Source organism: Saccoglossus kowalevskii, chromosome 4 (genome assembly GCF_978046115.1).
Source record: "Saccoglossus kowalevskii chromosome 4, keSacKowa6.1, whole genome shotgun sequence".
Lineage (NCBI taxonomy): Eukaryota > Metazoa > Hemichordata > Enteropneusta > Harrimaniidae > Saccoglossus > Saccoglossus kowalevskii.
The window spans coordinates 21119347-21135592 of NC_140644.1; the positions used below are offsets into that span (position 1 = coordinate 21119347).

General features: G+C 34.9%; 1 protein-coding gene across 1 annotated transcript in view; it reads right to left on the bottom strand.

Annotated features, from left to right (window-relative positions):
- LOC100378830 (copper-transporting ATPase 2-like) overlaps positions 1-16246 on the bottom strand; it is a 39112-nt gene that overhangs the window by 3653 nt on the left and 19213 nt on the right. Inside the window, exons 5-20 of the mRNA XM_078011935.2 lie at positions 14545-14708; positions 12039-12200; positions 11729-11811; positions 10724-10880; positions 9839-10072; positions 9059-9308; positions 8151-8275; positions 6446-6580; positions 6039-6230; positions 5164-5346; positions 3819-4032; positions 2981-3130; positions 2550-2692; positions 1823-2026; positions 1128-1245; positions 23-125 (exon numbers count right to left, since the gene is read on the bottom strand). Of these exons, the coding sequence (XP_077868061.2) occupies positions 23-125; positions 1128-1245; positions 1823-2026; positions 2550-2692; positions 2981-3130; positions 3819-4032; positions 5164-5346; positions 6039-6230; positions 6446-6580; positions 8151-8275; positions 9059-9308; positions 9839-10072; positions 10724-10880; positions 11729-11811; positions 12039-12200; positions 14545-14708 (2617 nt within the window). The remainder of the gene's footprint in view (positions 1-22; positions 126-1127; positions 1246-1822; positions 2027-2549; positions 2693-2980; positions 3131-3818; positions 4033-5163; positions 5347-6038; positions 6231-6445; positions 6581-8150; positions 8276-9058; positions 9309-9838; positions 10073-10723; positions 10881-11728; positions 11812-12038; positions 12201-14544; positions 14709-16246) is intronic.

Sequence of the window (16246 nt, forward strand, 5' to 3'; positions counted from 1 at the left end):
ATAATACTGAATTGTTACTTACAATTTGAGAAGCAATGATGAGGTAACCACAGAGACTGATGACATCGCCATGGCACCAGCAGCCATCCATGGCTGTAACATCACACCAAATGGCATCAATACACCTGATGGAGCAAACATTCACAACACACAGAGTTAATACTCAAATATCCAATGTGAAGTTAAATTTATAAGTTATGTGTTGATATTTATGATAATGTACTGTTATGAGGTGTACATTAATTCCAAATGACACCTGTGAATTAAACCAAATGTGTTCCAATAGTTGTCTTCAGTGGACAAGCCAATTAGTACAAATATTTGAAATTCCGCAAAATTTGGTTATAGACAACAGGGTCTGTTAAATTTGTTTTACGGAATAAGAATGTTAAGAATTCTATTCTTCTGCAATTAAGACATTGGGTTGTAAAATGACATTAAAGGGGATTACAGTTTGTCTATTAAATTTGGTGAGATTTTCCAATTCATTTTGAAGACCATGCACTAGATTTGTTTAATTTGTGTCTATATTTCGTATTTTGTCATTATTGAAACACTATACCTATACAATAGGAGTTTTATATAACTTGCAATTAAAATTCAATATTGACAAAGTTAAGACTACAGAGAAGTAAGTCTGAATATCTGCCAGTCCAAATATGAAGTTACCTATCACATGCAGGCCAGTTGGCTGACTGACATTTCACTGCCACACAGGTGGTTGTGTTTGAGAGAATATGGTTTATGTCCATGCATCATAACTACTGTAAACACATTAATTATTCACTGTGTTTTAATTTCACTATTTTCGCTGATTAGTAAAATCTGCTGAATTAAATTCACATGAACATGTGAAAAAAATAGAGCTCACTGTTTCTCTGCCAAGTTTGTGAAATTAAAACACAGTGAAACTGACCAAAACACTAATATAGTAAAATTAAATGTTAATGAAAATAAATAGTTTTACAGTATCATGTCATGGATCATGTATCATGCTAAACAACTTGTCAATTTGTATAATTGTGAATATTTCTAGCTGTTTTTACTGTATTTATTTCAAATAAAACGGAATCATAAATGTCCCAAAGCAGACATGAAATGTTTTTCTGCAACAAATAACTGCTTACCTGCAGCAATGGGAATACCAATTAAATTATAAATAATGGCAAAACCAAAATTATAATGTATCCTTTTAACTGTACATTTAGATAAATCTATAGCAGCTACAACATCTATCAAATTATTCTGGAAAAAAAAGAAAAAAGAAATATTGCACCATAATTAGTGGCTTTATCACGATAAATTCCCAAATAATTTTGTATAACTTGACTACCAGTAATATCTAAATATGGCACATTAAACATGCATAGTGAATCATAGACAACATGTATGTATCCTCAACATGCAATCTCTCACACAATTGTATTTCTACAAATATATCTCTGCCAACATGCCATCTAATGTTCATCATTGTGGTACTACATTTAAAAATGTTCACTAAAACATTGACATGCAAGTGTTTGATTTTCGAAACCCAACGAAAGCGTAAACGATGATTGTAGATGCTATCAGCTATTGATGACATATTTTAAAACTTGTTGGAACAAATCAACACGAGACCCCTCTAATAACAAAACAATTCTGAGAATACATGTAGTTAAAAGTCTTGCGGCATTTCATCGCCAAAATGGCCATGTGTAGGAATGAGAATGCCAGATATGCATAACATATTCTTATAAAGAACCCCCTAGCTTACAATTAAATATACTGTAACTAGTGACAAATACATGTATCACAAAAACTGAGATTTATGCAGGCCTACCTTGATGAGTACAACATCAGCTGCTTCCACAGCAACATCAGTTCCTGTTCCTATGGCGATACCTACATCTGCTCCAGCTAGAGCAGGTGAGTCGTTGATTCCGTCTCCTACCATGGCAACGCAAACTCCATTTTTCTGTAACTTCTGTACTTTGTCTACTTTATGTGATGGTAACACCTCGGCAAATACCAAACTGATACCAATCTGTGTTGAATACATAAATAATAGCATATATCAACATATATTAACATATATTAACATATATTCTGCTCCACCATGGCTATGTCAGTTTAAACTTGTAAAACAAGGTTACCAGTATTATTTTTAATACTATTTATACTTCTTTGGGATAGAATATTTTTTCTTTAAGTTTTGATATACTGTTTTACCTTGGTTATAACATACAAGTAAGTTTCGACTAAAAAAAATTCTTTGTTAATTTTTCATCAGCACAAAGAAACTATATCAGCTATTACTTGCATTGTGCTCTGGTGACATGAAGCCCACACTTGACACAATTTCTGTATCATACAGGTATATACCGGTAGTACTGGTATGCATGTATGTGAGGCATAGGTCACATGGGACCATAGACACACCTGTGTCATTTACACAAGTACATGCCCCACTAATTACAGTACGGTAAATAAAATATACATCATATCGGATACATATGGGGGATGTTTGTAGTACAATGACCTTGACCCTTTTAATCTTTATTGGTTACCTGTCCGGCAATGGCTTTGGCAGTCTTTTTATTGTCTCCCGTCAACAATATCACAGTTATGCCCATTTTCTTCAATGTGTGTACTGCTAATGCAGCTTCTTCTTTGACGCTGTCTGCAAGAGCTATGGTTCCAACAAGAATGTCTGAAAATAGTGAAGACGCAAAATGCTGAACTCTAGAAAAATTATATTCAATGTTTAGCATTTATTAAATATTGGTCTCAATTACATGCAGTAAATATTGGTTTCTCATTTTGTTTGTTTGTTTGTCTTTCTTCAAATCTGTATTGCATTTTATTCAAAATTCTGATAAGGATATGAATGCAATAAAGATAATTAATATTACACAAGGTAGAATAAAAATAGTTTGGACTTCCTCCGAAAAGTGCACTACCCATAATGCACTGCATAGCAGATTCAATTAATACTTACTGTCAATTGAAACTAACACTGCAGTTTGACCTTTGCTCTCATGCTCTATCATCACTTTATTCATCTCCGTGGAAATCACTAGACCATGGCGCTTCATCCACTCACGGTTGCCAATCAACACTGCGTAGCTAGGACCTAATACTGCAGGGCCTAGAAAAACAATATGTGTTGATGTTTTAATACTTGCATGTGATTTATACGATGCTTGCAAATTAATGAGAAGAGTGTCGCATAGAGTGTTGACAGAGACAGAGGAACAGGAAATAAAAATAATTAACAAGGAAAGTTGATGAAAAGAAAAGTCCAACCTTAATAGCCAAGTAAGTGTATCAGCATTTGGCAGTATTGAATCAATCAATTACACCCTGCATTCATCAATTGTTTAGATAATCAACAACAAATAAAACTCTCTAGTTATAAACCATGTCTTGTGAAATTGACGTAGCTGGGTGAAAGCACTGCTGTTCACAGCGTGGTTTTGTGGTCCTTCATAATATGTTAAATCTCTCTTTTTTTATACTACAGATCAAATTAATAATGAAGAGAACAGCATTTCTTTTATCCGTTTACATGTCATAGAAGCAGTAAATTCCCAGTGAGTGAGACTGTATTTTTACAGACAGATTATGTATCAGCATTAATATGTACCATATTTGATCTATTAGAAGCGCATTTCCAATAAAAGTGCACATAAACAAAAATTTGCATTTGCTGTATGCTGGATTATTCAATATTACTTATGTGAACCACGAAGACGTCATTTTACTAATAGTAAGAGCAAATTTGGTACATATGTATTTGGATGAGATGTAATGAAAACAGCATGCATGATATTTACCAGTGTTACTGGCATGTGCATCTTGACCTTCCCCACCATGAGTACCATTCACCATGCCGCCATTTGCAATAACTTTCAATGGCAAACCTTGGTTTATATTTTCTTGTCCTCTGTCACTGAGTAGTGCTTCTACGTTGGATACTGTACAGCTCATTCCGCAACCTGGTACTGCTTGGAAATCATGGCAGTGACCAAGGTTGTCTGTGTTCAGCACCTAAGGAAATACACACCACAAATGTATATGCAACGATGATCGAGCCATGCATAGCAGAGTCCCAGTTAGTCATCAAAACTTAAGTTATATAGTTTTGTTGTACAAAAAATGCATGTACCAAGTTTGAACAAAATACATCTGCCAAGAAATGCTTGATTTTGATGATTTTTCAGTACAAAAATGACTGCCATCTTGAATCAGATCATGAAACTAATTGATGTGCATATGTATAATATTATGTATGATGTATGTGTGAAGTTTGAAAGTAACCGGTCCTGGCATGTTTAAAATATAGGTTATGATGGACAGACACAGAAGTCCATAAGTCCCGTTCGGATGCACATCTTGTGAAGCAGTTTGTTTCTGCATTCAGAGATGGTTATATTTCAATAAGTTCATAAAAGAATATTTCTCATCAAAGTATTGAGGACAAAATATTTACTCTTAGTGCAATTTTAATATTTTTCAATTATTTTATATTTCAAATTTTGCTTGATAACAAAGTTGAAGAAGTTGACTAAATTTACTGTAAATGAAAAGCGCAACCCAACCAGGAATATTGCAATATGGCTTACTGTTTTGCAAACAAAGTAGCAATTCTTCACCTGGCAACCATCACGGTGAAAACAAAGGCCGAAAACTCTCAGAAAACGGTACCGGTACTTTTGAATGATTGTTGAGACTTCCCTAAACAGTGTACAAAGATTACTCCTGCACATATATAAATTAGGTTGTCCAGGATTTAAATACTTCAAAGTTGATTTTGTGCTGTTTTCTCAAATTTAGCTATTTTCATCGGATCTTCGGTCGACGTTCCACAGCAGCTCGCGCAGAGTTTATGGAAATACATGGTATAGTGGAGCACCTCTAGCAATGTGGAATGTCTTGTGACATAGCACCCCCCCCCCCCAGGATACTGATATCAGCTTATTATTAAAATCTGTTTGAATTATCAATATTGTTATTTTGTTAGCAAAACAGTGAGTTATATTGAAATTCTGCTGGTTGGATTGCTTTTTCATCAACAGTAATGATATGGATTTTAAATTATTGATTTTTTTTTTGTTTAAATTGATCTTCAATTTTACAAGTGTCATAATCTACCCCCATGCAAGTTTTAAAAAAACTTACCTGCTTGGCATGTTTGCTAACAGCAGTACCAATAGGATGTTCGCTATTACTTTCAGCTGTACCCGTAATAGCCAGCAATTTTCGGAGTGTGCACACTGCGTTATCAACAAACAGATGGGTTTCAATAACCTTTGGTGCTCCTTCTGTGACTGTACCCGTTTTATCAAATATCACCGATTGTACCTAAAAGATCAAGGCATCAATGGCTTGGTATGATGCTACCGTAATCGCACATTTGTAGAATACGCATGAAACACACAACCACAGTATTACAATGTATGTATAACAACACTAATGGTTATGATGGGGTTAATATTTTCTTTCTAACAAGATAACTGCACCAGGTCATGCAAAAATGCATTATTAAATACAAAATACTGTAAATACTTTATTTTCGCTTGGAATTAATTTTCGCTGAAGTGATAATTCAATGAAAATAAAATCCAGCGAATATACCCTTTTTTTCTATATTTTACATTCAACTTGTCAAAAATCAGTGAAAATAAATTCTATACAAAACACCCAAAAAGTCTTTTCAGCGAAAATTAATTCCAGCTAAGATAAAGTATTTTACAGTACTTTTATTTAATGAATGTCACAGTAAACTTTGTGCTCTTGTTTTTACAGATTGAAAAAGGTGTAAAAAAAAACATTACTCATGGAACCATCAAAGATGGATTTTAGATCAGCAATCACACATTGTAATAAAACTAATTTATTCGTTATACCAGGTAGATGCCAATTTACATTTCGTAGTGAGTATTAACATTTCACCAGGGCATGCTATACCTAAACGTACCAGTACTGTATGGGCCAATCTCGGGAGAATAGGAATACACTCAGGGGACCAAGTGAGGTGTCATGCAATCGTTTACCTTGTGGGCCATCTCGAGGGGTTCACCACCCTTTATTAAAATCCCATTAGTTGCACCAACACCAGTTCCAACCATTACTGCTGTAGGGGTGGCTAAGCCTAAAGCACAGGGGCAAGCAATGCATAATACCGATATGGCACATCTGAATGCAAACTCCCAGATTACTTCATTATGGTTTCTTCCACTGTCAACCTATAAAAGAACGTCCTTTGTAATTAAAACGTGCGCGCAAATGGAAAGTGTACATAAATTCTATTTTACTAATTTTATATGTACCCAGTTGTAGGTGTTACATATATTTAGTAATGGTACGATGCAGAATTACAAACACAGAATTTTGATCATACTAGTAGATGCTAGACCAACATTGCCTCTAGAGGGCGTTTGACCATCAAAGTAATGCTTACCATCATACCGTCTGTCAAGTTAGAATACTTCCTGTATCCCAGGCATACATGCACCATTAATGTCAGGAGAGATAATAAAACTATTCCAGGAACAAAGTACGCAGCAATCCTATCAGCAAGTCTTTGAATTGGGGCCTGTGAGAGAAAGATGGACAAAAAATGATAAATTAATTGTAGAAGGTGCTATGAAGAGAGACTGAAGAATATGGCACTATGGAGAAAATGAAATAGAGGGCAATATGAATAAAACGGAATAGAGGGCAATATGAATAAAACGGAATAGAGGGCAATATGAATAAAACGGAATAGAGGGCAATATGAATAAAACGGAATAGAGGGCAATATGAATAAAACGGAATAGAGGGCAATATGAATAAAACGGAATAGAGGGCAATATGAATAAAACGGAATAGAGGGCAATATGAATAAAACAGAATAGAGGGCAATATGAATATAACAAGTCATTGAAAATGACACAGTCGCCGTTAAATTTTTGAAAGTTCTATTTGTGCTCGTCATTTTAAAGCAGAGGGGTTGTCGCGAGCGTGTCCTTGAAACTTGAGTTCCAAGTGGCGTATACAACAGATTGTTTATTTACATCAAAACACGTGTTTCGTGTAGTAGTAATATGGCCAAAAATAAAAACAGTCGTTATTCGGCCATCTTTGATCTGATTATGAAACACACTGATATGTATGATGTATGTGCCAAATACGAATGAAAATGGTACATAAATTGTGGAAATATAGTAGTAAGGCCAAAAAGTCAGATGGCTGTCAATCGGCCATCCTTGACCAGATTTTGAAACAAATTGTCATTGACATGCATCCTAACATGTATAAAGTACATGTATGTGCCAAATTTGAATGAAAACTGACAGAGCACGTCCAAGATACCGCACAAAAAAGAAAAAAAAACTAAACCACTGCATGTGCATATGTCCCACATAAAGTACTAGGCACATTCAAAGAATGAACAGAATCGGTCCAAGGGATTCTGAGATATGACTCTGGATGGGTGCACGGACGCACAGACGCACAGAGACTGAATTATAAGTCCCTGGATTGAATAGAGGGCGATATGAAGAGAGAATGGAATATAGGGCGATATGAATAAAACGGAATAGATGGCAATATTAAGAGAGAATGTAATAGAGGATGATATGAAGAGAGGACGGAATAGAAGGCAATATTAAGAGAGAATGGAATAGAGGATGATATGAAGAGAGGACGGAATAGAAGGCAATATTAAGAGAGAATGGAATAGAGGACGATATGAAGAGAGGATGGAATAGAGGACAATATGAAGAGAGGATGGAAGAGAGGGTGATATGAAGAGAGGAGGGAATAGAGGGTGATATGAAGAGAGAATGGAAGAGAGGACGATATGAAGAGAGGATGGAATAGAGGACGATATGAAGAGAGGATGGAATAGAGGACGATATGAAGAGAGGATGGAATAGAGGGCGATATGAAGAGAGAATGTCATAGAGGGCGATATGAAGAGAGAATGTCATAGAGGGCGATATGAAGAGAGAACGGAATAGAGGGCGATATGAAGAGAGAACGGAATAGAGGGCGATATGAAGAGAGAACGGAATAGAGGGCGATATGAAGAGAGAACAGAATAGAGGGCGATATGAAGAGAGGATGGAATAGAGGGCAATATAAAGATCTCCACCATTAGTTTTATTACAAATTGTTACCTTGGATGTCTGTGCCTCTTCTACCAGTTTTACAATCTGAGATAGCGTGGTGTCATTTCCTACATGTGTTGCTTCTAGTATAATAGTTCCATTCTGGTTTATGGATCCACCAATAACAGCAGCACCTGAATATCAAATGAATTTTTTTCTTATCTATTTATTTATTACTGAGATCAACAGACAAGGAGCTCAATTAATAACATGGAAGCCCAAAGAGATAAAATGAGAAAAAGAAGCCATCACACTGTGGGAATCTTTGCGATGAGAACACGTTTTGTTTTTTTAATGTCCAATGAGGATGGAAACAGCACACAGGACAAACAGTTTGTATCTTTCCCATCCAAAAGAACATTCTTCTCCAAACTAATACCACATTTTTGTTAGTCTAGCTAGGTAAAACAGGGATTCTTTTAAACAAGGAAACAGGGTGCAGCGCCCTCATGTCATGGCCATGCGCCACCTTACCCTTGGGATCAGATCCTCTGGCAACCATAAAATTCTGATTGACCAGGGATCACATGTGGCCACAGTCTTCAACTGTGACCTGTCTGATAGTAAATTTTGCCCCACGGAAGCCATAAAATGCTCCTTTTTAACTTAGAATTATCAATAACTCAACACCCTGGTAGGGAGAACCCCATCCCCACCACTTGGTGGCGCCGCTGAATTGCAGTGCTCCCTCTTGCAGTTTTTTTTTCTAGAAAAAACCCTATACTTTATTTTATGCTGAGTGAGTAAAAAGCCTACAATCTTCTTGATGAGAGACAAATGCGCTAAACACTAAATATGCCAACATGGGTTTATTATATATGTAGGTTTGTACCCTTGTATATATATATATATATATATATTGCTCCTATGAGTACATCCACAGGAAATATATTTTAAACAACAAACAAATAACTTACCAACTTTCTTGGCTACTGGCATAGATTCCCCAGTAATAAGCGACTCATCTACTGTTGTGGTACCTTCAATAACTCGACCATCAACTGGAACCTTGGCACCGGGCACTACTTTCAAGATATCTCCACGGTGTACAAGATCCACGCTAATGTGTTGTTCTGACACCACTTCACCAAGCTCATTATGTTTTAATAAGACAGCTTCAGTTGCCTGTAGTGACATCAGCTTGGCAAGTGCCTCAGACGTTTTACCCTATCAGTAATGAAAGAAAATAGGTGAGTGCTGATATTGACAATAACTACATAAAATCAATCAGACATTTAAACCATTTACCTTTAACAAACTTATGTTCAATATATGTACATGCAGGTCATGTTAAAACATGATCTTAAAATGGTTGTTTCAGAAAAACAATTGCTATAAAAAGGTATCATTGTGAGTATATACATCTACTGCAGTGGTTGCCAAAATGATGCACAAATTTTCGCGGAAATAAGTTCTTTAACTTTTTCATTTGAAAGTCGTAAACAATTACCCATTCATTTAACTTTGCATCATGTTCGATATGGGTCAAATGTATACAACACATAACCTTCATTCTTTGTTGAATTTTGATATCATGTGGTGTACATGTATTTCAATCTAATTCTATTTACTAATATTAGGCCAAAAACAAAAGAATTTGTCACTGAACACTAACAACAACTAAAAAACATAGAAAAGTGAAAGGCAAAAAAATTTACCAAAGTGTGACCACATCATAATTTTATTAAATATGTTACCTTAGCAACATGTTCTAACCATCTTCCGAGTGACACAAAGACGAGCAGCATTGGCGGAGTATCAAAGAAAGTTTTGGGACTGACTTGTGCTTCCTCTATTATCGCTAAAACTAGAATGGTTATTGAGTATAAATATGCCACAGAGGTTGCCAGGACGATGAGAACGTCCATATTGGTTGTCTTGTGTTTTATTGCTTTCAATGCCTGCACATAGAAATATCGACCACCAATGAACTGAAATTAAAAAAATCAAAAATTATTAACTTGACAGAATTCAAAACCTAATTTCAATAAACAATATTACAATAAACATCATTAATACAAAGTGTTGTGAGTGGCGGGCAAGTTACCCAAAAGTCAGTCTGCACATGCATGTTCCCATTGTAATGTTCTGTTGCCATGGAGACAAGTAATTAGTGATGACACAGATTTCTGTGCTAATGAAATATTACATAGCAATACAGCAGGCAGTGTTTGTGTGGTCTCGGTATGATTTGTTTTCAAGGTATACTGTAAAGTAATTTATTTTCACTTAGAATTTATTTTCATTATTTTTGCTGAAGGGATGAATCTGTGAAAAATAGCTTTTTTCCTAGATTTCACATTTAATGACAAAACAGCCAAAACGTTTTTTTTTTTTTTTTTCAGGGAAATATTACATTTTTAATTCCAGCTAAAATAAAGTATTTTACAGTATCATACTTCACAGATCCATACATTCATAGCAATGACATTACACAGGTCAATTTGTATATTTATAATAATGCCATTGTGATATGCATATTATTAGCTATGACTGATTATTGGTAATAATGTTACAACTGTGTCTACATCATTTAAAATTATAATACATCCACCTGAACAAAAAGAGATATTTTAACTCACCTGACAAGGTGTGCATAAAAAAAACAAAAGTAGATTCTCCAAGGAGACACCAGGAAATATACAATGGGAACTGCTATCAGATAGCAATCTGAAGTAAATAACGACAATAAGAACTGGTATACCAAATATGAGAGAGAACAGGAAAGATCGGCGCCATCTGAAAAGCAAAAATAAACAAGCCATGCATGGCACAGACCCCGTTAGTTAACAAACTTAAGATATATAGTTTTTTTTATAGTAATATAGCTGGAATATAACCATGTCAGAAATATGATTTTTTAACATTAAAATGATTGACATTTGTATCTGATCGTCAAACAAGTACTTGTCCATATTGAGAGATATTGTTTTGGAACAGCATTCAAAATCAGCTATTTTGAATACATGTATATATATAACATGATGTATAACGAATATATAAAATTTGAACATAATCAGTCAAAGCATTTAAGAGACATGGCTCTAGAAGCCCAATCATTAAAACAAAATGGCCGGCCATTTTGAATCTTATCTGAAAAACAAAATTATTTGCATCAAGATCCCATAATGTCTAATGTATATACCAAGTTCGAACAAAATCCATCTGTAAACAGCCGAGAAATGCTTGATTTTGGTGATTTTTCATTACAAAAATGGCCCTCATTCGGCTATCATGAATCACACTGTGAAACAAATTGATGAGCATAAGTATAATATTATGTGTGATGTATGTGTGAAGTTTGATTGTGATTGGTCCAGGCATTTCTAAGATACAGGTCCGGACGCATGCACGCACGGACACACGGAGGTCAAAACATAAGTCCCTGTTTTCGGACTGCATCCGAACGGGGACTAAATATACTATCTCATTGAATACTAGCAAGAGAGTTCAGAGTCATTCATTATATTTTATTTTCAATTGTACTGTACATTCTCCTCATTGGTTTGTCCACTAATTTGTAACTTAATTGCACTCAAACATAGAATTAACGTGCACAATGTATAAAAAAATATATTAAATCTTACTTTTTTATTTCTGCCTTTTGTTGTAGTCCAGCTGTTTTCGATTTTGAGTCGTTCTTCGCCAAAGTTGCCCCAAACCCTGCATCCTGTTGGAATAAAATCATATTCGTAAACTTGAAACTGTGATAGCTAGCAGGAAAAGACGATTTTGTTCCTACATGCATAAATTTCTTAATATTACTCAACAGAATATATAGATAGATAGAGGAACAAGCATTTATTTGAAGCAATGAAAATTCACAATTTGCAATCGTTTAAAAATCATCCACTCATCGTCATCAGCAGAATCAATAAATCAAAATGCCACACCCACCTCAATGTGCTTTATAATGTCTCTTGGTCCTGTTATTGATGGGTCAAACTTGAATTTCCCTCGGCTGGTTGCCAAGGCAACAGATGCAGATCTAATCCCTTGTTCCTTCACTAGGGCAGATTCAATGTGATGAACACAAGAGGAGCATGTCATCCCAGTAATCTAGGCGAAGACAAAATTCAAATCAAGTATACGAAGTATATAATTATGTAATCATGTAGTTATGGAATAAAAAGCACTTCAGCACACAATGAGAAATTGTGGCAGTAAACATTGTCATTTGCATATACTAATTTGCACAACATTTGCAAATTATTTACATAATTATTTCAAAAAAAATTGTGATGATTAACATACTTCCCTCACACCGTATGTGCTCAATTATTAAGAAACAAAACTCCTTATTTTAAATAAAGTAGGCACTTTATAGTACAGCTGGACAGTCAAGGTGATATGCATGGTAGTTTTGGACCAGTATTGTGTTAAACCAAAGCACTGTACCACCAGACTGTTTACATCCAGGGAATACACAGATTTCACTCTATATATTGCATTATTAAATACAAATTACAAACACATACTAACATGTATGTACCCCTGTATCTGGCATTATCAATAGATCCAATGTAACCCAGACCCCCCCCCCTCACCCTACCAATATTCAGCTACAATGAACTGTTATACTGTAAAATGACTAATTTTCAATCGGTTTAAATTTCGTCGACTTACCATTTCAGACATATTCAGTGGGTTTTAAATTCACGGTTTTATCATTTAGATAATGTGTTCTATGCTAAATTTTACATACTCACTGGGTTTTAATTTAGCACATTTTCTAGTCAGTGAAATAAGCAAAATTAAAACCCAGTGAATAATTAACCGTTTTACAGTAATTATGTGCACCCACAGACTAGTTTGGAAGTATGCATCCAGAACCACAAGATCATTACAGAATGTTTATTGTTTTCATACTCCAATTATTCAACTAAGCTGAGAAGTAAACCAACGATTGTAGGAGGTATGTAAGACCTAGAAAAAGTGCCATATGTGAGTACCAGTTTGCGAGTAGCAAGTAGCAAAATATGTCATATGCTAGTGGTAAAATCGGCATATGCGAGTGGTAAAATGTATCATTTGCTAGTAGCAAAAAAAGCCCCATGCGAGGGGTAATACAAAGGCCAGGAAAACTGGTGTTATGACTACTTTTGAAACCTTTCATTGTCTTCATTTAACCGGCGGCGTGTGACACAAGAATTCTGTGACCCTTCTGTGAACACCCGTTTTCACTAACTACAATTATAATTCTATGATTCTTTAATCGCAGCCCACGGGTTCATACTAATTTTACCAAAAGAAAAAACAATTTTCACATGTTATGTGGAGTGTGCTGGCTGGTCATGGTCGTTTATTAAATTATTGTGCTGTCACGTCTCCTGTGCAGTGTCTGAAGAGCAAACATCGATTCTATGCAAACGACTGAAGAACTTTATGATATAAAAACTTAAATGAATATATGAATCACCCCTAAAGTAAAAGCCTCAACAGCATCATGCCAATCTTAACCAACCATGTACACATCATTTCATAACCATGGTAAATATTTGATTTTACTGTGATAAAACACATTTGAACGTACGTTATTATATTATAAGCAAACAAATCCAGTCGTTGAGCAAACTGGCAAATGACTCCACCCCTCGCATACACCAGTTTTCCTGGCCCTTGTATTACCCCTCGCATAGGGCTTTTTTGCTACTAGCAAACGTTACATTTTACCACCCGCATATGCCGTTTTTACCACTACCGGGTAGCATATTGCATATTTTGCTACTTGCGACTCGCAACTTGGTACTCGCATATGGCACTTTTTCTAGGTCGTACATACCTGATTGTAGACAATTACTGCCCAAGGGGACAATTTCTCTCAATTGCCTCATGAATTACAGGTAAGAGCAGTAACCACAAAATTAAAGAAGGTCAATAGGGAAATACGAATCAGAATTCATGGCCTGGCATGTCTGATTCAGATTGTCACAGGAAGAGGGCGGTGAATTAACATCTCGAATTGTTATAATCTACATTGGCTATATCTAAAGCGACTGGAAAAACAAAAGTAATAATCTACTTTCAACACTAGAGGGCAGACATCAAAAACATAACTCAATGTAGTGAGTAAGTGTACACATGTACAAAATGTATAATGTACAAATGTACCTACATGTGTGAATGATGGGTGACAACGATTTTCACAATTTATATATATTTGGTCATATTTTTTTAAAAACTTTTGATCCAGATCTGTAGAAAGAAAGTTATGCTTCTCTGATCAAAAATTAACAAAACATTAAAGAAAAACGCAAAATAATGCATCAAAATTTTAGCAAGAAAAATTATTTTTGAATGATCATGAACTTTCAAATTAAAACATTTTTTTTATTTTTTGAGTATCTATCTACACATCATGTGCTTTGTTAATGAGATTAAAAAAACAGACATCTTGACTCACCATGAGTTCAACAACACCGTCTGATACGTTGTCCTCATCCAATACAGTAGCACCAAATCCCATGTCATCAATTAACACTGCTATGTCATGAGGTGTCAGCTGACTGCTATCATATTTAACTTCTGCCTTCTGTGCCATCAGAGCTACAAGCACAGATATTATACCTAAACAAAATAAATTATATATAATTATAATTTATATGTGTTATTAATGTTATTTTAATAATTAACAAGCCATGCATTACACAGTCCCTGTTAGTTATCAAATCAAAGTTATATAGTTTTGTTTATAGTAATATAGTACAAGTACTTGTCCATATTTGAGAGATATTGCTCTGGAACAGCATTAATTAAAACAAAATGGCCACCTATCGGACAATTTTGATTTGAATCGTCAAACCAATACATATAGTGAATGTATAAAATTTGAACATCAGTCAAAGCATGTCAGAAATATGGCTCTAGAGCCGCATTCATTAAAACAAATGGCCACCAGTCAGCCATTTTAAGTCCGATCTGACAAACATAATGATGTGTATCAAGGTCCCATAATGTCCAATTCATGTACCAGGTTTGAACAAAATCCATCTGTAAACAGCCGAGAAATGCTTGATTTTGGTGATTTTTCATTACAAAAATAGCCCTCATTCGGCTATCATGATGAGCATAAGTATAATATTACGTATGTGTGAAGTTTGAATGTAATCGGTCCAGGCAATGTCTAAGATACAAGTCCAGATGCACACATGTATGAACGGCACACAGACATACAATCAATCCATCCTCGTTTTGAGACTGCGTTCGAACGGGGACTAATAATGAGGTTCGAGCCAAATTGAAAATTACATGTTTATGACATTTTTGTCATATTTTCATTACTATGAATTAATGTCATCAGGAGACAGAAAATGAAAAAAAAATTTGAGGTAAGTGGACATTTTTTTGAGATACAAGAGCCTGAAATTTGTTTTGATAATGAGTTTATTTTTTCATATTTCAAAATTTTGCTCCGTAACATGGGATGAAAATGTCATTATTATAGACATGAATCCCAATATTGTAAAAACATTTCCAAAAATTGACATATAATTTTTGGTAATACTAGTTTTTAATTATATTAGGAAGTTCTCTCCCATAATGCATTGCGTATATATGTGCATTAACATGCTCAGTAGTGCTAAAACTGTCATAAGTGGCTGTTATATATACGCACTGCGGATTATTAAAACATCATACATTGCAATGACATGGTTTTATTGGTCAGCCAGTACCACGAGCGTTTGAGTGCTTGGAGCCAATGCATAAACATACGAACAATATTATGATGACAAACTCATTATGATTCACATCGTCGATTTCTTTCTTCTCGAAGGCATTGTTGCACATATTTTCATAAAAAAATCCATATTGGCCATTATTATGTGACTACATTGGAGTTCTGTAGTCAAATCTTTTTGTTTTTTCATAAATTGTTCTCGGCCTAAAAAAAACAGCAAAACTGGGTTCAAACTCAGAGCTTGCACAATGGGTGATATGACAGACATGCTGTCCATTTAGCCATCTGAAACACAATGTCAGTAAATTTTTAAGTCCGAGGTGAACTAAAACTCTTTTAAATTCCTCACAATCATAAAATGTTGTGCTTGTAAACCACAACATTTTATTTTGGGTTGCACTTTATATTCTAGAACATTTATATGAGA